Consider the following 25,132-nt stretch of genomic DNA (forward strand, 5'->3'; position numbering starts at 1 on the left):
CTTCTGGTAGTGTGGCGACCAGAACTGGATGCAGTATTCCAAATGCGGCCTAACCAACGTTCTATACAGCTGCAACAACATATGCCAACTTTTATATTCTATGCCCCGTCCAATAAAGGCAAGCATGCCATATGCCTTCTTGACCACCCTCTCCACCTGTGCTGCCACCTTTAAGGATCTGTGGACTTGTACACCCAGGTCCCTGTGTGTCTATACTCCTGATGGTTCTGCCATTTATTGTACAGCTCCCACTTACATTACATCTACCGAAATGCATCACTTCGCATTTATCTGGATGAAATTCCATCTGCCATTTCTCCGCCCAATGTTCCAGCCTATCTATATCCTGCTGTATTCTCTGACAATGTTCATCACTATCCGCAACTCCAGCAATCTTTGTGTCGTCCGCAAACTTACTGATCACACCAGCTACATCTTCCTCCAAATCATTTATATATATCGCAAACAGCAGAGGTCCCAGTACAGAGCCCTGTGGAACACCACTAGTCACAGACCTCCAACCGGAAACAGACCCCTCCACTGTTGCCCTCTGTCTTCTATGGCTAAGCCAGTTCTCCACCCATCTAGCTAGCTCACCTTTTATCGAGTGAGATTTAACCTTTTGCACCAGCCTGCCATGAGGGACCTTGTCAAACGCTTTATTAAAATCCATGTAGACGATATCCACGACCCTTCCCTCGTCAATCGTTTTTGTCACCTCCTCAAAAAACTCAACCAAATTTGTGAGGCATGACCTCCCTCATACAAAACCATGCTATCTATCGCTAATGAGATTATTCAGTTCTAAATGCGCATATATCCTCCCTCTAAGAATCTTCTCCAACAATTTCCCTACCACGGACGTCAAGCTCACCGGCCTATAATTACCCGGGTTATCCTTGCTGCCCTTCTTAAATAACGGGACCACATTTGCTTTCCTCCAATCCTCTGGGACCTCACCCGTGTCCAGTGAAGAGACAAAGATTTCTGTTAGAGGCCCAGCAATTTCATCTCTTGCCTCCCTGAGTCTAGGATAGATGCCATCTGGCCCTGGGGATTTGTCTGTCTTAATGTTTCCTAAAAAACCTAACATTTCCTCCTTTGTAATTGAGATTTTTTCTAACGGGTCAACACATCTCTCCGAGACACTACCAGTCAACATGTCCCTCTCCTTTATGAATACTGATGCAAAGTATTCGTTATGATCTCTCTTACTTCCTTTGGTTCTAAGCATAATTCCCCTCCTTTGTCCCTGAGAGGTCCTATTCTTTCCCTAACAACCCTCTTGTTCCTAACGTATGTATAAAATGCCTTAGGATTCTCCTTAATCCTGTCTGCCAAGGACATTTCGTGATCCCCTTTTGCCCTTTTAACTCCCTGTTTGAGTTCTTTTCTACTTTCTCTGTATTCCTCCAGTGCTCCATCTGTTTTTAGCTGCCTGGACCTCATGTATGCCTCTTTTTTCTTTTTGATTAGACCCACAATTTCACTGGTTATCCATGGCTCCCGAATCCTACCTTTCCTATCCTTCCTCTTTACAGGCACATGCCTGGCCTGCAGTCCTATCAACTGCTCCTTAAAAGACTCCCACACGCCAGATGTGGATTTACCCTCGAACAGCCTCTCCCAATCAACAGCCACCAAATCCTGCTTAATCTGGCTGTAGCTAGCCTTCCCCCAATTCAGCACCTTACCCATAGGACAACACTCATCTTTTTCCATTACTATCCTAAAGTTTACAGAATTGTGGTCACTATTTGCCACATGTTCCCCTACTGAAACTTTGATGACCTGACCGGGCTCATTCCCCAGTACTAGGTCCAGTATAGCCCCCTCTCTAGTTGGACTGTCAACATATTGTTCCAAAGAACCTTCCTGTATGCATTTTATAAATTCTTCCCCGTCCAGGCCCCCAGCCCTAAGCGATTTCCAGTCTATGTGAGGGAAATTAAAGTCTCCCACTTCAACAACCCTATTTTTTCTGCACCTGTCCAGAATCTCCTTACATATCCGTTCCTCAACTTCCCGTGGGCTGTTGAGAGGCCTGTAGTATACCCCCAGCATAGTGAATGTGCCCTTCCTGTTTCTGAGCTCCACCCACAGTGACTCGTTACCTGACCCTTCCAAATTGTCCACCCTCTGTACCGTTGTAATATGCTCCCTAACCAGCATTGCTACTCCCCCACCTCTCCTAGCCCCTCCTCTGTCTCACCTAAAACACTTATACCCCGGAATATTCAGCTGCCAGTCCTGTCCTTCTTTTAACCAAGTCTCCGTCACTGCAACCACATCCAGGTTCCACGCAAGCATCAGGGCTCTAAGCTCGTCTGTCTTGCCCGTGACGCTCCTTGCATTGAAGCAGATGCACTCCAGACCTCCAGGCCCACTGAGGTCATCTCCCCCAGAATGCTCTTCCTCTTAGATAGCCTTGTCTTGTCCCCAACATCTAAGTTCCTTTTGAAAGGCATGATTTTCCAGGTTGCAGCCAGTTATGCAAAGAAGTTTTCCCTCTGGTCACCTTTGGTTCTTCTGCCATTCACCTTGTATCTGGGTCCTACGGTTCTTGACCCTTTTTGTATTCATTTGTGGGACATGGGTGTCGCTAGCTGTCCAGTATTTACTGCCCATCCCTTGTTGCCCTTGCTCAGAGGGCAGTTGAGAGTCAACCACATTGTTGTGGCTCTGGAGTCACATGTAGATCAGACGGCAGACTTTATACCCTCAAGGACTTTAGTGAACCAGTTGGGTTTTTCCAACAATTGACAATGGTTTCATGCTCATCAGTAGATTCTTAATTACAGATATTTTTTATTGAATTCAAATTCCACTATCCGGGATTCAATCCGGATTCCCAGCACATTAGCTGAGTTCCTGGTTTAATAGTCTCATGATAATACTAGTAGGCCATCGCCTCCCCTTGCACCAATGGGAACAATCTTTCTGCACCAACTCTGCCTGGATCATATGATTTTAAACAGCTGTCACATCTTCTCTCAACCTTCTCTACTCTAAGGAGAATAGCTCTACCTTCTCCAATCTATCCCTGTCACTGAAGTCCCTCACTCCTGTTTACCCACTGAAATTGACCCTTCCCCAATTAACTATTTTTAAAATCATAGAATCCCTACAGTGCAGAAGGAGGCCATTCAGCCCATTGACTGCACTGACTCTGACAGACCCAGGCCCTTTCTCCCAACCCTATCCCCGTAACCCCACACATGACTAATCCATCCAACCTACACATGGTTGGACACTAGGGGGCAATTTAGCAGAACAAATCCATCTAACCTGCACATCTTTGGACTGTGGGAGGAAAACTCGGAGGAAACACGGAGACCATACAGTAACCCAAGGCTGGAATCAAACCCGGGTCCCTGACGCTGTGAGGCAGCAGTGCTAACCACTGTGCCACCCTACTCTGGATTGCCCCTTACCTTTTTCCATAGTTCGTCTTATCTTCCAGAACCAGATCCAGCAATGCCTCGTCCCTCATGGGACTGGAAACATACTGGTAGACAAAATTCTCCTGTAGACAATTCAGAAACTCCTGTCCCTCTCGGCCTTTCACATTTTTATATTCCAGTGTATATTAGGATAACTGAAGACCCCATTATCACTTCTCTTATCATTCTTGCACATCTTCATAATCTCCCTACAAATTTGCTCTTTTATATGTCTCCCATTAGTTGGTAGCATATAGAATATACCCAGTCGTGCAATGGTACCTCTATTGGTTCTCAACTCGAACCAAATTTTCCCATCCAAAACATCTCCTTTCTCCAGTACCGTAACATTCTCCTTATTCAATACTGCCACCCCTCCCCCTTCTATTTATCCTTATTTATCTTTCCTGAACATCTTGTATCCAGGTGAAGGGTCTTCTTCATCTGCGACGATCAGAGGTTTCCCTCACCATCAGGACAATGCCTTTCATCTTGATTCAAGATACTGAAGAAAACAGAATCCTGGCCACAAAATATTTCAGCCACATCACTTGAGATAAACTTTCAGGACCTTGGAGCTTCCAGTTCTGTACAATCCCCCAAGTTGACATTCTCCTTCTAAACATGTCATTCACCTCTTCCATCTCTTTCATCTTTTGATGGAAGAACTTCAGTTCTTGTCGCACAAGTGGATGAAGGCCATCCTGCTCATACGATCTCCAGTGTCGTCTTTTGTTTTCTAGAAAGCGCATCCGTCTCTCTATTTTAAAGGCACCTGAGGAAAAATGCAATACACAGTTAGAATGAGGAGCTTCCAAGTTTAATCTTTCTAGCAGTGCAAAAATGAATATAAATACATATTTTTGGAAATCCAATGCACAAACCTATTTTGGTTTTCAAAATTCTATTTGTTGCAGATGGTTAACACTTACTTTACATTTAAATGGTTTCAAGTGAATGAGGCACACAAAAGCAATGTTTAAGGTCATATTGAAATACTTAAACTTCAGTGGAGGTACAAACTCATGGCGTAATCAGGGATATTATGGCAACGCTATCTGGCTTTCATTATAATGGTGTTCTTGGAAGACTTTAAACTGTTTCCAATGAGTGGGATTAAAACAGAGTCCACAGCAACATGGAGGTTGCCAAGCACAATAAAAGGACACATTTCCATATGTTAGCAGACATCTTCTCCCAGACTGTTAACAAAAGTGTTACCTTGGGTTTTCAACGCAGGAGTCATTATGACAAATCCCGCAAGGAAGAGAAAAGATGTAAATAATGTGTGGTTATTCAAGCTGTTCTTCAAAGTGACTGCCAACGTTCCATTCTGAATAACCTTAGGACTAGGTTATATCTGAATATTGCAATGTTTTTGCAAATGTACTGGGAGACGTGTATTGTATGCGTTTTGATACATAAACATGCAACACAATCAGAATGTGTGATACATGGTGCATATCAATGCCCACCCCCAGTACTTGACATGTTTGTGGCAAGGAGAGATGGAGTGTTTTTCCGAATTACTCAAATGAACTACAAATGGAATTGGAGCCCACCCCATTCACTTAAATGTAACAACAAGCACTTAAAAATTATGGCCAAATTAGATTTTACTATTTCAAGGAACATTAATCCAAACTGTCAGAACAGCCATGGGTGTTCCATACAGTAGCAGCTTTCATTGCTTACCTTGTTCAAATTTAAAACTGATTGAATTAGATGAGCTCATTTCTTTTCGTCTGCTCTTTTTCTGACTGGATTGTGGTGAGTTTTCCTGCCACTGCTTAATTGCATCTGATAAGGCCTACAAGCAGCAAGAAAATGATAAAACAGCAGTCACAGTGCACAGGTCAAAGAATAAAAACAGTTGGTCTTAGATTTGTCATTCATAAACTAAATTACAAAGGAAAAGCAGGTACCATGAAGCTCCTATGGTTAACTAGTTGAGTGCAATTTCTTTTTTTAAATGGAAGGAATTCATAAGGGGCTTTGACCATGCTAAGGATGCTGCTGCGTCTGCATGAATGCCTTGAAAAAGTTACTCAGTTTATTTAATGTACGATTCAAATCACAAATGGTAGCATTTAGCTTGTCGTCAATCACAAAAAATGTTTTTCGGAGCAACAGTTAGTTTTGTAGTCTATTCAAATGAAAATAAAAATATTTTTAAAAAATACAAAAGCCAGATTACATTCACAGCGATTAAATCACCATGCAAAACTGGAAGGCAGCGGCACGTCAATCATTTTGTTCAAATGACCTCGGTTTGCTTTTGTGCAAGCATTAAGAGTATTACTTGTGTAAATCAACTCTCAGAAGGATGCCAGGCTAAGAACTAAGAACATGATGTCAACACATTAAATCATCTTCCCAGGTACACTGAACTCACAGCACAAATGTACAACTTCCATCGTTTAGAGAGGTTAGAAAAAGTGAGGGAACAATTTTGAATTCAACACTACGGATACCCATACTTCTCTCACAGCTCAGTCTTAACTTCAGCCACTAAACTGTACTATCCAGATTAAAGAGCACGATTAATATCTAGTCACAAGAATGGAGTGCTGCAACAGTTGGACGTTGCAAAACAACATTTTGTATTTTTCCCTCACTCAATTTTGTTGCTTGCCCTCCACTTCCAGATATATTAACAACTTGCATTTCCATCATGCCTTAATGTAATAAAACGTCAAGGCATTTCACAAGAGCCACTGTACAAAATTTGATACTGAGCCAGATAAGCAGACATCATGACAGGTGACCAAAAACTGAATGAATCAGTAGATTTCAAGAAGTGGCTAACAGGGGGGAAGTAGAGAGGCAGCGAAGTCAAGGAAGGGAATTACATGCTTTAAGCGGACGCAACTGAAGGCATGGTTGCCAGTGGAGGAGACGCTTTTCAACACAGACCACTGGACAGTAGAAGAGCAGGAAACAAACCCAATGTTTATTTTTTTTAAAACACAGCCGAAGACAATAAAACCACTTGTAGTTCTTCCCTCCAGCCCCAGCTGGGATCAGCATTCACAGAGCAGAGATCAAGAGAGATTGTCCCTGGAACCTTCCTGGTGTGCGTGGCTCATCTACTAACTGATTAGCACACAGCCATGACTGGTGAGTTTAAAAACCAATCTTCTCTCATAGTAGCATAGATCAAAATGAATTCTTCATGGTCTTTGGTCTGCCATTATTTCATCTGCCCTAGGCGATAGTAGAGCAACACTCAAGTTCTTGACTAACCGAGTGGACACAGGTAGTCCACTCCATTTACACACAGCAAGTCTTGCGCACAGTGTGCTTGAATGACTTATTCACAATTAACCTGTTGTCCTTAAAATTAATGAAACATGAATCATTTTCCTACTGCGTATTTTCCAAAGGCATTAAATAAACCAATTTGGCAGATAAAATCAACTTCAACAAGTCGTTAGCCTGAACCTCCAATCTAAGTACTTCATGCCATTATTCCTGACTATCGTCTTCAGAATACTTAGCAGAAAGTTTCCACAGCCCTCCACAAGCAAACTTCATCTACTTCACATATTGATATAGAAGCGGGTAAATTGCAGAACAGGACAGTGTATATTACAAATGTTCATGTAACATTGCCATCTAAATGTCAGTACTGGGGTTGATCCTTTATTTCTTCAGTACGGTAAGTAATCAATAAAAATCAATAAATAAAATAAAAACGGAAAAGGATAAAATAAAAACCAGGAAATAGCACCTGGCAGTGCAAACCTTGCGGGTGATTGCATAGTGTCCTTTGAGCTCGTGTAAAGCCCATTTGATGTCTTGATTGCTCAACATTTTGAAATCTGCCATGAGGAGGTCAGAAGCCTGAAGAAAACATTGCTGGTTCACAGGAGCAAGCTTTGAAAAGTCAAAAAAATCCAGTTTGGGTTTCTGTTCAATAGAAAACATACATATACACAAATTCATTAGTGTGCAAGAATTGTTCAGATAGGTATCTTGTACCTGGAGGAAAATTGGCACAAACAACACGTTGACGGCCACTCAAAACCATTACTAAGTGGAAAAAAAAAGAACACTCACCAAAGAAAGTCAATTCTAAACTGCAAAGTTTTCTTTAACCCGACATATTCTCTCCCCACTATTCCCATAATCAGAACAGTTTAGGCTAGGCACTCTGTCATGTCCCTCGAGCCCGTGGCAGGAGATAAACCTGCTGCAGATCACAATAGTCAAACCCAATTTCCCCCAAACACTTTAGGTAAAAGAATATTCTATATGGAATGACAAGAATAAGCCAAGTTACCTCTTCATTACTTTCAAGCAAACTGCTGCTGTATGTGAAAATTAAATTCTTCTTCGGATAATCAGGATTTTCCAGGAGGTGGTTGCACAAGCTGAAAACAAGGACAGAACACGAGTCAGGATTTGTATAAACTCACAAGCAGCTTCCATTTTTGTTGAACAGAAGCGCAGAATCATCCATTCAGTGCTATTGAATGCTGTCTGCTTAGTCAATGCATGAAGGGTGGGAGGAAGAAAATATCTTCAATGGAAGTCAATGTGCAAGTTTCAATGTACACTGTAACCACAGAGGATTTGGTACCTTTAAAAATGTCTTTTCCTCACTTATGTTTTCTCTAAATCTCATATACATTGCCAATCAACATTTTGTAACAATCAGTAGCCAGTCCTTAAGGTGATTTATCATCTCATATCCCATAGCAATTCTAAGAAGTACCCAGTTTTGGTTCATGTCTGATCTTGCCTTCTCTGGTTGGATGGCAATGTTCAATGTAACATTATAGAGAACCACAACTCTAAAACCACAAGCTGCTACCAAAGGAACTCTTCATAAAATTGCAGGTGGACTATGGGAAATTTATCCCTTAGTATCACAAAATCTCTCAGGTTTGTTCATTAAAAAGTACTTCAACTCGGCAAAGAAAAACTGGAAATGGAATGAAAATGTCACATGGCTCATTAACGATCAAGATTATGGGTAGCTGGAGAACATTTTTGCCATTCTCAATCAAATTTTAGACAGGCAACATCATTGTGGAAGTACTTCCTTGGAGCAGCAGCTTTCAGTTTCACAGTTGTGTTTCTTTATAATACGCACTAATGAATCTTAGCCATGATTTGTGGACAGGCAAAGTGAGATAAAGAAGGGTGTTAACTCATAGGTGATGGAGAACAGGAAAAGGAAAGTTATTCTATTAAGGGGTCCTGGAGAGAGGGGTGCAGAAGGTGCAAAATGCCAAGGTTTGTGCCTTGGCTCAAGCACATATTTTCTGTTGCATGTGATGTGGCTAGTTATCCACAACCATGTTGAAAAACATTATTCAAGCAAAGTTTGAGTTTTATTCAATAATTATGGGATGTTTTAAATATAGCCAACATCTCCGATCGCCTCCCAGGAGGAAGAGGAAATGATATTTGAATTGAACATGGCCGATGTCAGCAGGGAAGTGAAATCTCTGGGACACAGGAAGTCTCCGTGTTCAGTCATCTGATTACAGGAATGTGCCATTCCAAGGCTGAGTGGTTTATAACCACAAATTGAAATTGGGATATAACGTTCAATTGCGCCGCTATGGGGCAGATGAGCTGAATCATAGAATCCCTGCAGTGCAGAAGGAGGCCATTCAACCCATCAAGTCTGCACTGACCACAATCCCACTCAGGCCCTATCCCTGCTTAGTTACCCTGCTAATCCCTCTAACCTATCACATCCCGGGACACTAAGGGTCAATTTAGCATGGCCAATCCACCTAACCCACACATCTTTGGACTGAGGAGGAAACCCATGCAGACACAGGGAGAATGTGCAAACTCCACACAGACAGTGACCCAAAGTTGGGAATCGAACCCGGGTCCCTGGAGCTGTGAGGCAGCAGTGCTAACCATTGTGCCACCGTGCCACCAAGTTGAACCACTGGGAAAATTATAGATCAGTATGGATGTCATAAAACTAAGAGTAAGCAAAATCAAAGAAACATCCCAAGATGATCAGCTTGCCCGGACATATTTCACTGCTCTGAGGACATCTCTGAAAACCATTTTTATGCTGTCCCAGACACCTTTCAGCAACCACACTGGTTCATCCTTCTGCCAACACCATTCCTCAACTCTTCCTTTGATTTTATCCACGACTCCTATTTTAGTGATCTCTCATAGATCTGCCTCTAGCCTACCATGGTAGACTTTCCAGGTAACTGACGTTTTAACTTAAACATTTGAAAAAACAGGTAGTTCCCTCATTGTTCATGCTGCTGCTGAGACTTCAAGCAGTTTCTATTCCCAATGCCAGCATGCCTCACTTCATTACTGTTGAAATTATATTCAAGGTACCCATTTCAGGCGCTTGATAACTGCTCCCTACTTCCTTGGGGTTCTGCTATCTTCTTTGAATCCTGTGCTCTCCATCAGTGTTACAATGTAACCAATGGCAACATACTGTTGGAGAAATAGGAAGCAGATGGGGATTAGGGGATGCATTTGTGGTCCAGGGTGTGCTCCCAATGGTTGCGTGATGAAGGATCTTTGTTTAACCTTTACTTTGGATTTACTTTGTGAAGTTGATTTTCTTGTTTATTATTGCTTGCTACCGAGAATTCTTACTGCTGGATGAACAATCAGGACAAAGTTTTCTGTTAAGAATTCTACTATAGATTATTCATGGTATAATAAGCATTTTGAAAAATGACAGTTCCGCAGCTTAGTGCTGAAGTGGAGTGGAGAAACAAGGAATGAATGGAGACAAGATTAATTAATGTACTAGGTTGTAAGGGATAAGAACAAAATATGCTGAAAATTTTCAGCATGTCAGGCAGCATCTGCAGAGAGAGAAGCAACGAAAGCTAATCGACCTGATACGTTAACTTTTTCTCTCTGCTGATACTGCCCGGCATGGGGTTTTCCACCATTTTTTATTCTTAGTTCAAGTTTTCAGTACTTCCAGTATTTTGCTTCTGTATTAGACTGCAAGGGAATATGGTTGAGTTCCAAGCAGAAGATGGAAAGGAAGAAAGAAATGAAGAGAATGGAAGCAAACACAGTAATTAGCATGAGCAAACAAAATTAGAGAAATCAGGCCAAAAGAAAAGGCAGAAGGAAAACCAATGTCATTAAGAGAATAACTTCATGGAAGATAGACAGTAAAGATCCTGTAACTTAACATGAGTAATGGCATGCCAGATCCATTTTTCTTAACTTTTCAAAAAATGTTAATCTGTCAAGATTGTAAGAGTGTGTATATAAACTCAAATGTTTTCTTTCACAACAAAACTGTAAATCCTTCCCTCAACAATTCACTTCATCAACTCTCTGACTTGTAGGTAAATGCAAAGGTAGTCTGAAAAAAATAATTCCCCTGGAATCCCTGGGCTCAGAAGGGTTGGAGGGGCTTTCCCCTGGATTCCCAGAATAGCCGTGACGTGTGGAGCACTCTTGCCCTACTACAGCAGAGGAAAATGTTGACGCAGCAAATACCTGGAGCAAAAACAGAAAATGCTGGAAAATCTCAGCAGGTCTAACAGCATCTGTGGAGAGAGAATAGAGCTAGCATCGAGTCTGGATGACCCTTCGTCAGAGCAGAAGACAAAGAAAATAGGACAAGATTTATACTGTAAGGGTGGCCGAGTGGGAGGGGGGGCGGAGGAGAGAGAAATTGACAAAGATATCAGACAAAAGATAAGGGGAATGTAAATGGTGATAAAGGCTGAGAATGGTGTTAATAGCGTCCATTAAGAGATTGGAATGTGTCAAAGGATAACCTGAGCATGTGACAGATGGCCTTAGTGGGGTGGGTGGGGGGGGGGGGGAGGAGAGAAATAAGATGAAAAGCAACATTTTAGAAGTAGACAAATGAAACAATGGAAGAAACGAAAATCAAAAACAATAATATGAAGAAATAAAAGCGGATTAATCAGACAAGAAATAATGAAATGAAATAAAATAAATGGAAATAGGGTAGTGTTGGAGGAGGGTGTTCATGTTCTCAAGTTGTTGAACTCAATGTAAGTCTGGAAGCGCCTAATCGGAAAATGAGCTGCGGTTCCTCCAGTTTCCATTGGGCTTCACTGGAACACTGCAAAAGGCCAAGGATGGACATGTAGACAAGAGAGCAGGGTGGTGCTTTGAAATGGCAAGCGACAGGAAGGACTGAATCCTGCTTGCGGATGAATCAAAGGTGTTCTGCAAAGCGGTTATTGAGTCTGCATTTTGTCTCTCCAATATAGAATAGACCACATTGGGAGCGGCAAATGCAATAGATCAGCCTGGAACCCCTATTCCTCTTCAACATGAAGCATAATGTCAACCAAGAACACAGTAAGTTACTGGTATATCATTTCCATTTTTTGGTTCAGGATGAAAGTCCCTTTTAAAAAAGGTTTTGATGCCTTGGCAGCACTGAAAGAGATTGTTCGCTTAAAAACAAAAAACACGCAAATATTTTTTCTTAATTGGTCAAAAGGGGCCCCAGAACAGGAGAAGCACCAGGGCCCATGATTTCTCTCCTGGGCCCTCATTCTATGATGCAGTCATACACTTTTCAGTAAATCGTGTTGGTTAAAGCTTGGGTTAGAAGGGGAACAACTTGAATACAATGTCAAGAAAAAGGATATTTTTGACAAGCTAATACTGAAGTACTGCATTCAATTCTGGGCACCACATTTTAATCAGGATGTCAAGGCCTTACAAAAGTTGGAGAGATTTGTTGGAATAGAACAAGATATAAAAGGCTTCACGTTATATCAAGAGATGGAGAAGCTGTGGTTGCTCTCCTGAGAGCACGAACGGTCAAGAGGAAATTTAATAGTGATGTTCAAAATCATGAAGGATTCTGATAGAATGGCTAAGGATATGGAGGCAGAGTCAGGGAGTGAGACTAATTGGCTAGCTCTTGCAAACGGTATAGGTGCGATGTGCCAAATAGCCACCTTCTGTGCTGCTCGATGATTGCAAAAATTCAATCTCATCAAATATGGTCCTAATTGGGGTTTTGAGGAAACTCTTATTGCAGAGGTGGCATTGTTTGGGAGAACCAAGAAAAATGCCACACAGAGCGATACAATGTTCATGAAATATTTTAAATTAGTGGTTATACATTTAAGATTCCACTACCACCTTTTTCTGTTGATCACAAAGCTTCTGTTCACTTCCAGATAATTGTAACAATTTACTTACACATTCAAATCCCAGATTTCATTTGTCGTAATCAATTCTTCAACAAACTGTTCTTCTATATCAGGAAACAGATTTACCTGCAAGAAAAGCCAAGCTAAATTGAAATGGCATTTGAGAAAAATGAAATCTTGGTTAGCGGAATATCAGATACAAGAAGAGTTTACTGTCCACAAAACTAAATTGAATTTTTATTACTCTTATGTACCAGAGGCATTGCTCTGTTAACCCAAAGCCATGGTAACTCAAATTCTTGATGAATAGTTTGTTCTCAAAGTTGGAGGGGGCAGACTATTTTTCCACAGTAGCTTCTAAGATTGTCTATTTATTACAGACCGTAGCCATCATTTACTGTTCAGCTGCATGCAGGATTCAAGGCAATGGGTTAACACTGCAGTATTCCATATCTTTACAGTTAAAAGATTTTCAAACCATTATTAGGTGGGTTCAAAACCGAAGCAGCAGATCTGAAAGGGCAATTTTAAAAAATTCAATTGCAGGGTATCATTGGCACGGCTACTGTTCTGACCATTCATAATAGCATTCCAGAAGTGACAAGCTGCCTTCTTGAACTGCTACTCCATTTGATGCAGAGACTTTCAAGTGTCGTCAGGGAGGGAATTCAAGGATTTTGACCCAGTGACAGCGAGGAGGGGCCGGATATAGTTTCAAGTCAGGATGCAACCTTAGCAAGCTGCTTCACTAAAGCTTGCACATGATACATATCACACTGGTGATATGTGCACTGGTGGTGAAGGGAGTGAATGTTTGAGATGGTGGTGGGGTGCTCATCAAGCGAGCTGCTTTATCTTGGATGGTGTTGAGCTTCTTGAATGTTGTTGGAGCTCCACTTTCACCCAGGCAAGTGTGGAGTATTCCATCACACTCCTCACTCTGTAGATGGTGGAATAGCTGTGGGGAGTCAGGAGATGAGTTGCCACAGAATTTCCAGCTCTGACCTGCTCTTGAAGCCACGGTATTTGCCATTGATTCATAATTGATTTCAACTTTGCTGGAGCTCCTTCTAAACTCTGCCAAATCCTGTCTTGAATTCAACGGCAGTCATTTTCACCTCATCTCTGGAATTCAGCTCTTTCACCCATCTTCGAACCAAGGCTGCAATGAGATCTGGAGTCGAGTGGTCCTGGCAAAGTGTAAACTGAGCATTGGTGAGCAAGTTATTGCTAAGTAAAAAGCTTGCTAGAACTGCTGACTGTAATATTGCTGATGATTGAGAAGAGTGATGGGGCAGTACTTGGCCAGATTTCATTTGTCTTGCTTTTTTGTGGACATGCATACTTGGGTAATATTGCACTTTGTTGGTTAGATGTCAAAGTTATTGCTGCACTGGGGCAGTTTGGCTACAGGTGCAGCTATTTTTGGAGAACGGGTCCTCAGCAGTACAGTGTTGAAGCTGATGGGGCCTTTGCTGTATTAAGTGCACTCATGTCAAATGGAGTGATGTTAGCTGAAGACTGGCATCAGTGATGGTGGGGACATCAGGTGGTGGCTGAGCTGAAACCTGGTCTTTGCCACACGTTGGATTCTGTACCATTGAGGATGGGAATGTTTGTTGGGCCTCCTCCAGTTATTTGCAACTGCCCACCACCATGCACAATGTGGCAGAGCTTTGATCTGTCAGCTGATAATGGGCTCCCTTTATGTTTATAACATGCTGCTTGTGTTGTTATTGTGCACCTAGTCCTGTGTTGTAACTCACCTGGTTGACACCTCATGTTTAGGTATGCCTAATGCTGCTCCTCGTATGCTCTCCTATACTCACTGAACCAGGGTGCAGTGAGGAATATGCTGAACCATCAGTTTACAGAGCAAGAAAAATATCCATATTGGAAAGCTGCCAAAAGAAATTATTTTACAGTCAAATATCTGTCCAATTCCTTTTAAGCTCTTAATAATAGATTATCCTGCTCCTCCTCCTCCATCTCCAAATTGGATTACCCCAGTGAAGTCAGCTTTCTCATTGCTACAATTAAATAGTACTTTGCATTTCTTACAAGGTCACTTTGCACATGACTTACACAGCAGCTTACTTTCATACACAGTTGTAGCGCTCTCTGCAAAAACAGTTGCTAAAGAAAAAGGAAATGTTGCTACACTGAGGCAGAAAAGATGCCAATACAGATTTTGGCCAATGCTTCAATAAACACCTACAACACGCTACAGGACAACCCACATTCTTCCAAATACCGAAACAAATCAATACAACAACACGCTTAGTGTTTTAAAATGTCCCAAGATGCTTCACAGGAACAGACACCAACCCACACAAGGTGATGGATGATCAAAAACTTGGTCAAAAAGTAGGCTTGGTGAAGCGCAGCATTTTAAATAAAGAGGTGGGAAGACATAGCAGTGAATTCCAGATCCTCAGACCTAGATAGAAAACACAGCTGCTAATGGCACACCAACGAAAATCTGGGATGCTCAGAGATCTCAGCAAGGTTTTCAATCTGGGGGAGATTATAGAAATGGGGAGGGGCAAGTGAGGGAGTTAAAAGCGAGGATGAGAATTTTAAAGTTAAAGTTTGTTTATTGTCACAAGTAGGCTTACATTCACACTGCAATGAAGTTTCTGTGAAAATCCCCTAAAATTGAGGGTTGCCTGACTGGGAGCCAACAGAGGTCAGCAAGTGAGCATGGGAGTGAGGGAGTGGAGAGGATAACTTCAGGCTATCACAAAATATTAAAAACTTTCAACAATGATTTTTTTTGTGTTGATACTTTCCTCTTATGTTATGTCCCTCAGGTCGTCTGAAGGTTACTGCATCAAATTTGCCGTACAGGAAGGAATCCATAACCATGAATAGGCACTACTAATTGGATGAAAAATGCAGGAGATGTGAAGTGCCAATGGGTTAAAGTTGGGCACAAATTCATTTCCATGGATACAAATTTGAACAGTGGTTCAAAAAAAAAAAGGTTAGGAGGAGAAACATTCCAGTATAGAAGCTGAAACAGCATAGGAACAAACTAAAAAGGATTTTACTTTTGCAACTAATGATAAGGGAAAGAAAGAATCAATAAAGATCAGGGAAAGAAATCAAGTTCCACGCATGCAGGAAAAAATGAGTTCCAGGTTCTTGTGACACGTAGGCCTCAAAAAGAAAAAGGTGGTGCAGCAATTTGGAATGACCAGATTGTAGAGGAATTGGAAATTTATGGAGTTCGTTGAAGAAAGACCAAACATGCACTTGTATAGCAGCTATTATAACCTTTGTAGGCAAAGGGGTTCTTTGGAATGGAGGAAACAAAGCAGACAATTTGGGTATAACGAGGTCCAACAAGCAGTGAAGAAGTAAATGAACAAATGATCTTTACTTTTAGGTGTTAATCAAAGGCTAGATGTTGGCCCAGGAAACCGCCCCTGCTCTTCCAGCAATGCCATGGGATCTTTTACATCCATCTGACAATGCAAGTTGAATACCTCGCCCTAAAGACTGCATCTGTGACAATGCAGCTCTCACTTGGTACTAAATTGGAGTGTTCGCCGAGATTGTGTGTGGAAATCTCAAGAGGTGCTTGAACCCATGGTCTTCCAACTTGGACAAGAGCGCAACCACTTATCTTAAATAGTGCACATATGGCTATATATTCAGTAGGGTCAGTAATAAAAATGAAAGCTATAAGCAAAAAAAAAATGCAGTGACACAAAAGGTTTAAAATAGCAGCCTTTCAGGTGCTTGCTTTTCCCAGAAAAACATTTCTGATCTATATTTCAGCAAATGTGTTTAAAACATCATTTCCACATTGCAGCAAGATCTTTCAAGCACTATAATATTAAAATTTCATTTAATAAATTTTATAACTTTTTTTTACATTATTGATCATTCATATTAGCTATGATCACACAACTTAACAGACCTCTGAATTACAATATTTATTGTTTGGTAATTTATTACTGTGCCTTGATTAAACCACACCAGGATAACTCAAGGTTAGCAGTAAAGAGCTTAGTTCAGACAACTATTTGAACATGGCAACCCTGTACAGGTTTCAAAGTGTTCTACATAAGACAGACATATTAGGCAATCTGGACAGGGAAAACAAATCTAAAAAAAATGCTTTCATAATCATTGGGCCTCAGTAACGCACACTTCTGTTTATACCTGAAATGACAGTCAAAGAATTATAAAAGTGAGGCAGACAGAAGTGAAAGTTAAAGGTGCTGTTTATGATTAGCAGAATCAGGGCTACAATTTAAATCTGATAAAATATAGTAACTGCCAGGATATATAAACATATTGTATAGATTTTATGTTCATTCATGGGATGTAGGTGTCACTGGCTAGGCCAGCATTTATCGTCCATGTATTTATATGGTTGGTCCAGTTCAGTTTCAGGACAATGGTAACCCTCAGGATGTTCATAGTGAAAGATTTAGTGGCAGTAATTCCATTGAGTGTCAAGGGGAGATGGTTAGATTCTCCATTGTTGGAGAGGTTCATTGCCGGGCACTTGGTGTGGCACAAAAGTTACCTGCTACTTATCAGCCCATACCTGAATATTATCCAGATCTTGCCGCACATGAACATGGACTGATTCAGTATGAGGAATTGAGAATGCTACTGAACATTGTGAAATCAGCAGCAAACAACCCCACGTTCAACCTGATGATGGAAGGAAAGTCATTGATGAAGCAGCGAAGATGGTTGGGCCTAGTGCACTATGGTGAGAAACTCGTACAGTGACGTCCTGAGACTGATGATTAAGCTCTCAACAACCACAACCATCTTCCTTTGCTCTAAGCACGACGTCAGAGTTTTCCCTGATTTTCTTTTACTCCAGTTTTGCGAGGGCTCTTTGATGCTACAATCAGCCAAATACTGCCTTTCCTCAAGGCAGTCATTCTGACCTCAGAATTCAGCTCTTTTGTCCATGTTTGAATGAAGGCTGTATTAAGATCTGGAACTAAATGGCCCTGGTGGAGCCCACACAGCATGTGAACAGGTTACTGCGGAGTACGTACCTCTTGATAACGCTGTTGATCATGCTTTCCATCACTTTGCTGATGATCGAGAGAAGACTGATGGGGTGGGAATTGGCTGGATTGGATTTGAACTGCTTTTTGTGGACAGGACATCCCTGGGCAATCTTCCACATTACCAGGTAGATGTCAATGTTGTAGCAGGAACACCTTGGTGAGGGACACAGCTAGTTTTGTAGCACAAGTCTTCCATGCTATTGCCAGAACATTGTCAGGGCCCATTGTCTTTTCAGTATCCAATGCCTTCAACTATTTCGTGAAATCATGTGCAGTGAATCAAATTTGTTGAAGGTTGGCATCTCTGATGCTGGGCACCTCAGGAGGAAGCCAGGATGGACCATCCACTTGTTACTTCTGGCTGAAGATCATTGCAAAGGACTCGCCCATTATTGAGGATGGGGTTATTTGCGAAGCGTCCTCCTCCGTTTGTTATTTAATTGTCCACCACCATTGATGACTGGATGTGTCAGACCTGATTTGTTGTTGTGGAATTGCTTAGCTCTTTCTCTCGCTAGCATGCTGTATATGCTGTTTGACATGCAAGAAATCCTGGGCTGGAGCTTCACCAGATTGACACCACATTTTTAGGTGTGCCTGGTACTTCTCCTGGCACGCCCTCTGCACTCTACATTAATCCCCCTCCTCGATGTTAATGGTGGAGTGAACAAAGAAAATTACAGCACAGGAACAGGCCCTTCGGCCCTCCAAGCCTGCACTGACCATGCTGCCTGACTTAACGAAAACCCCCTACCCTTCCGGGGACCATATCCCTCTATTCCCATCCTATTCATGTATTTGTAAAAGTCACTACTGTATCCGCTTCCACTACCTCCCCCGGCAACAGGTTGCAGGCACCCCCCACCCTCTGTGTAAAAAATCTGCCTTGTACATCTCCTTACAACCTTGCCCCTCGCACCTTAAACCTGTGCCCCCGAGTAATTAACTCTTCCACCCTGGGAAAAAGCTTCTGACTATCCACTCTGTTCATGCCTCTCATAATCTTGTAGACTTCTATCAGGTCTCCCCTCAACCTCTGCCGTTCCAGTGAGAACAAACCAAGTTTCTCCAACCTCTCCTCATAGCTAATGCCCTCCATACCAGGCAACATCCTGGTAAATCTTTTCTGCATCCTCTCCAAAGCCTCCACATCCTTCTGGTAGTGTGGCGACCAGAATTGAACACTATATTCCAGGCGCGACCTAACTAAGGTTCTATAAAGCTGCAACATTACTTGCCAATTTTTAAACTCAATGCCCTGGCCGATGAAGGCAAGCATGCCGCATGCCTTCTTTACTACCTTCTCCACCTGCATTGCCACTTCCAGTGATTTGTGTACCTGTACACCCAGCTCTCTTTGCCTATCAATACTCCTAAAGGTTCTGCCGTTTACTGTATATTTCCGATCTGTATTAGACCTTCCAAAATGCATTACCTCACATTTGTCCGGATCTGCCATCTCTCCACCCAAGTCTCCAACTGATCTATATCCTGCTGTATCCTCCGATGGTCCTCATCGCTATCCGCAAACCAGTTACATTTTCCTCCAAATCAATTATATACATGACAAACTGCAAAGGTCCCAGCACAGAACCCTGAGGAACACCACTTGTCACAGCCCTCCATTCAGAAACACACCCTTCCACTGCTACCTGTGTCTTCTTTGACCAAGCCAGTTTTGTATCCACTTTGCCAGTTCACCTCTGATCCCATGCGACTTCACCTTCTGCACCAGTCTGCCATGAGGGACCTTGTCAAAGGCCTTACTGAAGTCCATGTAGACAACATCCACTGCCCTACCCATATCAATCATCTCTGTCACTTCGTCGAAAAACTCGATCAAGTTAGTGAGACATGACCTGCCCTTCACAAAACCATGTTGCCTCTCACTAATATGTCCACTTATTTCCAAGTGGGAATAAATCCTGTCTCGAAGAATCCTCTCCAATAATTTCCCTACCACTGATGCAAGGCTCACCGGCCTGTAATTACCTGGATTATTCTTGCTACCCTTCTTAAACAAAGGAACAACATTAGCTATTCTCCAATCCTCTGGGACCCCCCCTGTAATGTGGAGATGCCGGCGTTGGACTGTGGCAAGCACAGTAAGAAGTCTCTCAACACCAGGTTAAAGTCCAACAGGTTTATTTGGTAGCACAAGCCACTAGCTTTCAGAGCGCTGCTCCTTCATCAGGTGAGTGGGAGTTCTGTTCACAAACAGGGCATATAAAGACACAAACTCAATTTACAAAATAATGGTTGGAATGCGAGTCTTTACAAGTAATCAAGTCTTAAAGGTACAGACAATGTTAGTGGACAGAGGGTTAAGCACAGGTTAAAGAGATGTGTATTGCCTCCAGCCAGGACAGTTAGTGAGATTTTGCAAGCCCAGGCAAGTCGTGGGGGTTACAGATAGTGTGACATGAACCCAAGATCCCAGTTGAGGCCGTCCTCATGTGGGCGGAACCTGGCTATCAGTTTCTGCTCAGCGACTCTGCGTTGTGTCCGTGTGTCGTGAAGGCTGCCTTGGAGAACGCTTACCCGAAGATCAGAGGCCCGTGACTGCTGAAGTGTTCCCCATTAGGAAGAGAACACTCCTGCCTGGTGATTGTCGTGCAGTATGCATTCATCCGTTGTCGTAGCATCTGCATGGTCTCCCCAATGTACCATGCCTCGGGACTTCCTTTCCTGCAGCGCATCAGGTAAACAACGTTGGCCGAGTTGCAAGAGTACCTGGTGGATGGTGTTCTCATGTGAGATGGTGGTATCCGTGTCGATGATCCGGCAAAGTCTTCAATGTCTTCACCTTCAACAACCAGTTCTTCATCCAGACACATGGAACAACCATAGGGACCAAATTTGCACCTCAATATGCCAACATCTTCATGCACAGGTTCGAACAAGGCCTCTTCACCGCACAGGACCTTGAACCGATGCTATACACTAGATACATCGATGACATTTTCTTCCTTTGGACTCATGGTGAACAATCACTGAAACAACTATATGATGACATCAACAAGTTCCATCCCACCATCAGACTCACCATGGACTACTCTCCGGAATCAGTTGCATTCTTGGACACACGCATCTCCATCAAGGATGATCACCTCAGCATTTCACTGTACCGCAAGCCCACGGATAACCTCACAATGCTCCACTTCTCCAGCTTCCACCCTAAACACGTTAAAGAAGACAGCCCCTATGGACAAGCCCTCCGTATACACAGGATCTGCTCAGATGAGGAGGATCACAACAGACACCTCCAGATGCTGAAAGATGCCCTCATAAGAACAGGATATGGTGCTCAACTCATCAATCGTCAGTTCCGACACGCCACAGCGAAAAACCGCACCGACCTCCTCAGAAGACAAACACGGGACACGGCGGACAGAGTACCCTTCGTCATCCAGTACTTCCCTGGAGTGGAGAGGTTACGACATCTTCTCCGGAGTCTTCAACATGTCATCTATGAAGACGAACATCTTGCCAAGGCCATCCCCACTTCTTGCCTTCAAACAACCGCACAACCTCAAACAGATCATTCTCTGCAGCAAACTACCCAGCCTTCAGAAGAACAGTGACCACGACACCACTCAACCCTGCCACAGCAACCTCTGCAAGATGTGCCGGATCATCGACACAGATGCCATCATCTCGCGTGAGAACACCATCCACCAGGTACACGGAACATACTCTTGCAACTCGACCAACGTTGTCTACCTGATACGCTGCAGGAAAGAATGTCCCGAGGCATGGTACATTGGGGAAACCATGCAGACGCTATGACAACGGATGAATGAACACCGCTCGGCAATCACCAGGCAAGAGTGTTCTCTTCCTGTTGGAGAACACTTCAGCAGGCAGGAGTGTTCAGCCTCTGATCTTCGGGTAAGCGTTCTCGAAGGCGGCCTTCACGACACACGACAAAGCAGAGTCGCTGAGCAGAGACTGATAGATAAGTTCCGCACACATGAGGACAGCCTCAACCGAGATCTTGGGTTCATGTCACACTATCTGTAACCCCCACGACTTGCCTGGGCTTGCAAAATCTCACTAACTGTCCTGGCTGGAGACAATACACATCTCTTTAACCTGTGCTTAACCCTCTCTCCACTCACATTGTCTGTACCTTTAAGACTTGATTACCTGTAAAGACTTGCATTCCAACCATTATTTTGTAAATTGTGTCTTTATATGCCCTGTTTGTGAACAGAACTCCCACTCACCTGATGAAGGAGCAGCGCTCCGAAAGCTAGTGGCTTGTGCTACCAAATAAACCTATTATACTTTAACCTGGTATTGAGAGACTTCCTACTGTACCTCCTCTGTAGCCAGTGAGGATACAAAGATTGCTCTCAAGGCCCCAGCAATTTCCTCCCTTGCCTCTCTCAGTCTTCTGGGGTATATCCCATCAGGCCCTGGGGATTTGTCTACCTTAATGTTTCTCAAGAACCCCAATACCTCCTCCTTCATGATCTCAACATGACTCAAACTATCCACACTTCCTTTTCCAGACTCATCATCCATCAAGTCCTTCTCTTTGGTGAATACTGACACAAAGTACTCATTTAATACCTCGCCCATTTACTCTGGCTCCATGCATAGATTCCCTCCCTTGTCCTTGAGTGGGCCAACCCTCTCGCTCTTTATATATGTATAAAAAGCCTTGGAATTTTCCTTAATCCTGCTGGCCAATGCTTTTTTGTGATCCCTTTTAGCCCTTCTTACTCCTTGCTTAAGTTTTTTTCTCCTCCCCTTATATTTCACACTTGTTTCATGCGTTCCCAGCCTCCTAGCTTTGACGAATACTTCCTTTTTCTCTTTGACTAGGCTCACAATATCTTTCGTTATGCAAGGTTCCCAAAACTTGCCATACTTATCCTTCATCCTTACCGGAATGTGCCAGTCCTGAATCACTATCAACTTATACTTGAAAGCCTCCCACATGCCAGATGTTGATTTGCCCCCAATCCACATTCTTCAGTTCCTGCCTAATATTGTTGTAATTAGCCTTCCCCCAATTTAGCACCTTCACTTGAGGACTACACTTATCTTTATCCATCAGTACCTTAAAGCTTACTCAATTGTGGTCACTGTTCCCGAACTGCTCCCCTACTAAAACATCGACCACCTGGCCGGGCTCATTCCCCAATACCAGGTCCAGTATGGCCCCTTCCCTAGTTGGACTATCTACATACTGTTTCAAGAAGCCCTCCTGGATGCTCCTTACAAACTCTGCCCCATCCACGCCCCTAGCACTAAGTGAGTCCCAGTTAATATAGGGGAAGTTAAAATCTCCCACCACAACAACCCTGTTACTTTTACACCTTGTCAAAATCTGCCTACATATTTGTTCCTCTATCTCCCGCTGGCAGTTGGGTGGCCTATAGTAAACCCCCAACATTGTGACTACACCCTTCCTATTCCCGAGCTCCACCCGTATTGCCTTGCTGTAGGAGTCCTCTGAGGTGTTCTCCCAGAGTACAGCCGTGATATTCTCTTTAACGAGTGGTGCAACTCCCCCACCTCTTTTACGTCCCCCTCTATCCTGCCTGAAACATCTGTATCCTGGAATTTTAAGCTGCCAATCCTGTCCTTCCCTCAACCAAGTCTTTGTAATGGCAACAATATCATAGTTCCTAATACTAATCCAAGCTCTAAGTTCATCTACCTTACCTGTTACACTTCTCGCATTGAAACAAATGCACTTCAGTCCACCAGACCCTCTTTGATTAGCAATCCCATCCTGCCTGCTGTTTCTCGGAGTCTTACTGGCCCTACTCTCTGGTTCCCCTTCAGCTAATTCACCTTTGTTTTGGATCCCACCCCCTTGCCAGGCTAGTTTAAATCCTCCTGTATGACACTAGCAAACCTCCCGGCCAGAATATTTATGCCCTTCCAATTTAGATGCAACCCGTGCTTCTTGTACAGGTCCCACCTGCCCCGGAAGAGACCCCAATGGTCCAGATATCTGAAACCCTCCCTCCTACACCAGCTGTTTAGCCACATGTTGAGCTGCACTGTCTTCCTATTCCTAGCCTCACTAGCACTTGGCACAGGGAGTAATCCTGAGATTACAACCCTAGAGGTCCTGCTTTTTAACTTTCTACCTAACTCGCTAAACTGCTGCTGCAGGACCTTATCACTCCTCCTACCTATGTCGTTCGTACCAATATGTACCACGACCTCTGGCTGTTCACCCTTTCCCTTCAGAATGCTTTCTGTCGGTTCAGAGACATTCTGGACCCTGGCACCAGGGAGGCAACATACCATCCTTGAGTCTCTTTCACGTCCACAGAAGCGCCTATCTGCACCCCTAACTATAGAGTCCCCTATAACTATTGCTCTAGTCCTCTTTGTCCATCCCTGCTGAACAACAAAGCCAGCTGTGGTGCCACTGCTCTGGCTGCTGCTGCTGTTATCCCCTGATAGGCCATTCCCCCCAACAGTATCCAAAATGGTATACTTGTTAGAGAGGGGGATGACCACAGGCGATTCCAGCACTGACTGTCTGCCCTTTCTAGTGGTCACCCATCTATCTGTCTGCACCTTCGGTGTGACCACGTCTCTAAAGCTCCTATCTATGACGCTTTCTGCCACCTTCATGACCCTAAGTGCATCCAACTGTTGCTCCAACCTATCCATGTGGTCTCTAAGGAGCTGCAATTGGGTGCACTTCCTGCAGATGCAGTCGTCCGAGACGCTGGAAGCATCATGGATCTCCCACATCTCTCACCTTAACTTTTACCTCATCACAGTGGCTTTTTTTTTAAAGAGAGGGGAGGGAGGGAAACACGAATGTAGTGTTTCGGGGTTTGCCACTCGACACCAGATCTTCTGCTTCCCACTTCTTGGGAGATGTTGCTGGTCTGACTTCTCCCAGAATGCATCAGTGAAGTCCCTCAGCTGCTTCTACTGGATCTACCGGAGTGGGGGATATGCCGTGCCATGAGGTTATAGGTTAAGGATGTTTACAATTTTGCTGCTGCTGATGCCACTGTGCCTGATGGATGCGCAGTTGAGTTGCGCGCCCTCTTTGAAATCTATCCTATTTAGTACAATGGTAGTGTAACAACATGGTGTAGGGTATCGTCAGTGTGAAAGCAGGACTTTGTCTTCAGTCAATATAAATCTTTTAAATCTCCAATTTGACCAAAATATTGGAATGCAATATTTTATGAAATGTTAACCTTTTGGTTCTGTGCTGCAACACTGGGCTCCCCAGAGTTATCAGAGTTTAGGATATCAAATTAGATAATAGCAGGGTTCAATTGACTGCATTATTTTCCAAGTCAGAATTCTGGGTTTCCAGCTTCAGTCCAGTATTTCAATAAAGAATTGAGGTCAACACCACAGTGGAAGGAATGCCGCACTCACGTCAACCTTCAGATGCGATGGAAGCAACATTGATAGATTAAATAAAATGGCAAAACTGTGACAACAGAATTCAAAGTATAGAAACGTGAGTTCATCTAATTTGGACCTAAAAAGAATACAGTATGGTACTATGTAAATG

General features: G+C 43.1%; 1 protein-coding gene across 2 annotated transcripts in view; it reads right to left on the minus strand.

The window, feature by feature from the left end:
- rnf216 (ring finger protein 216) overlaps positions 1-25,132 on the minus strand; it is a 210,346-nt gene that overhangs the window by 147,031 nt on the left and 38,183 nt on the right. Inside the window, exons 5-9 of one of the 2 annotated variants that reach the window (XM_078240136.1) lie at positions 12,615-12,691; positions 7,729-7,819; positions 7,191-7,355; positions 5,139-5,253; positions 4,079-4,218 (exon numbers count right to left, since the gene is read on the minus strand). In XM_078240136.1, the coding sequence (XP_078096262.1) occupies positions 4,079-4,218; positions 5,139-5,253; positions 7,191-7,355; positions 7,729-7,819; positions 12,615-12,691 (588 nt within the window). The remainder of the gene's footprint in view (positions 1-4,078; positions 4,219-5,138; positions 5,254-7,190; positions 7,356-7,728; positions 7,820-12,614; positions 12,692-25,132) is intronic. The other variant, XM_078240137.1, reaches the window with a different exon arrangement.

The sequence above is a fragment of the Mustelus asterias genome, chromosome 23 (assembly GCF_964213995.1).
Source record: "Mustelus asterias chromosome 23, sMusAst1.hap1.1, whole genome shotgun sequence".
Classification (NCBI taxonomy): Eukaryota; Metazoa; Chordata; class Chondrichthyes; order Carcharhiniformes; family Triakidae; genus Mustelus; species Mustelus asterias.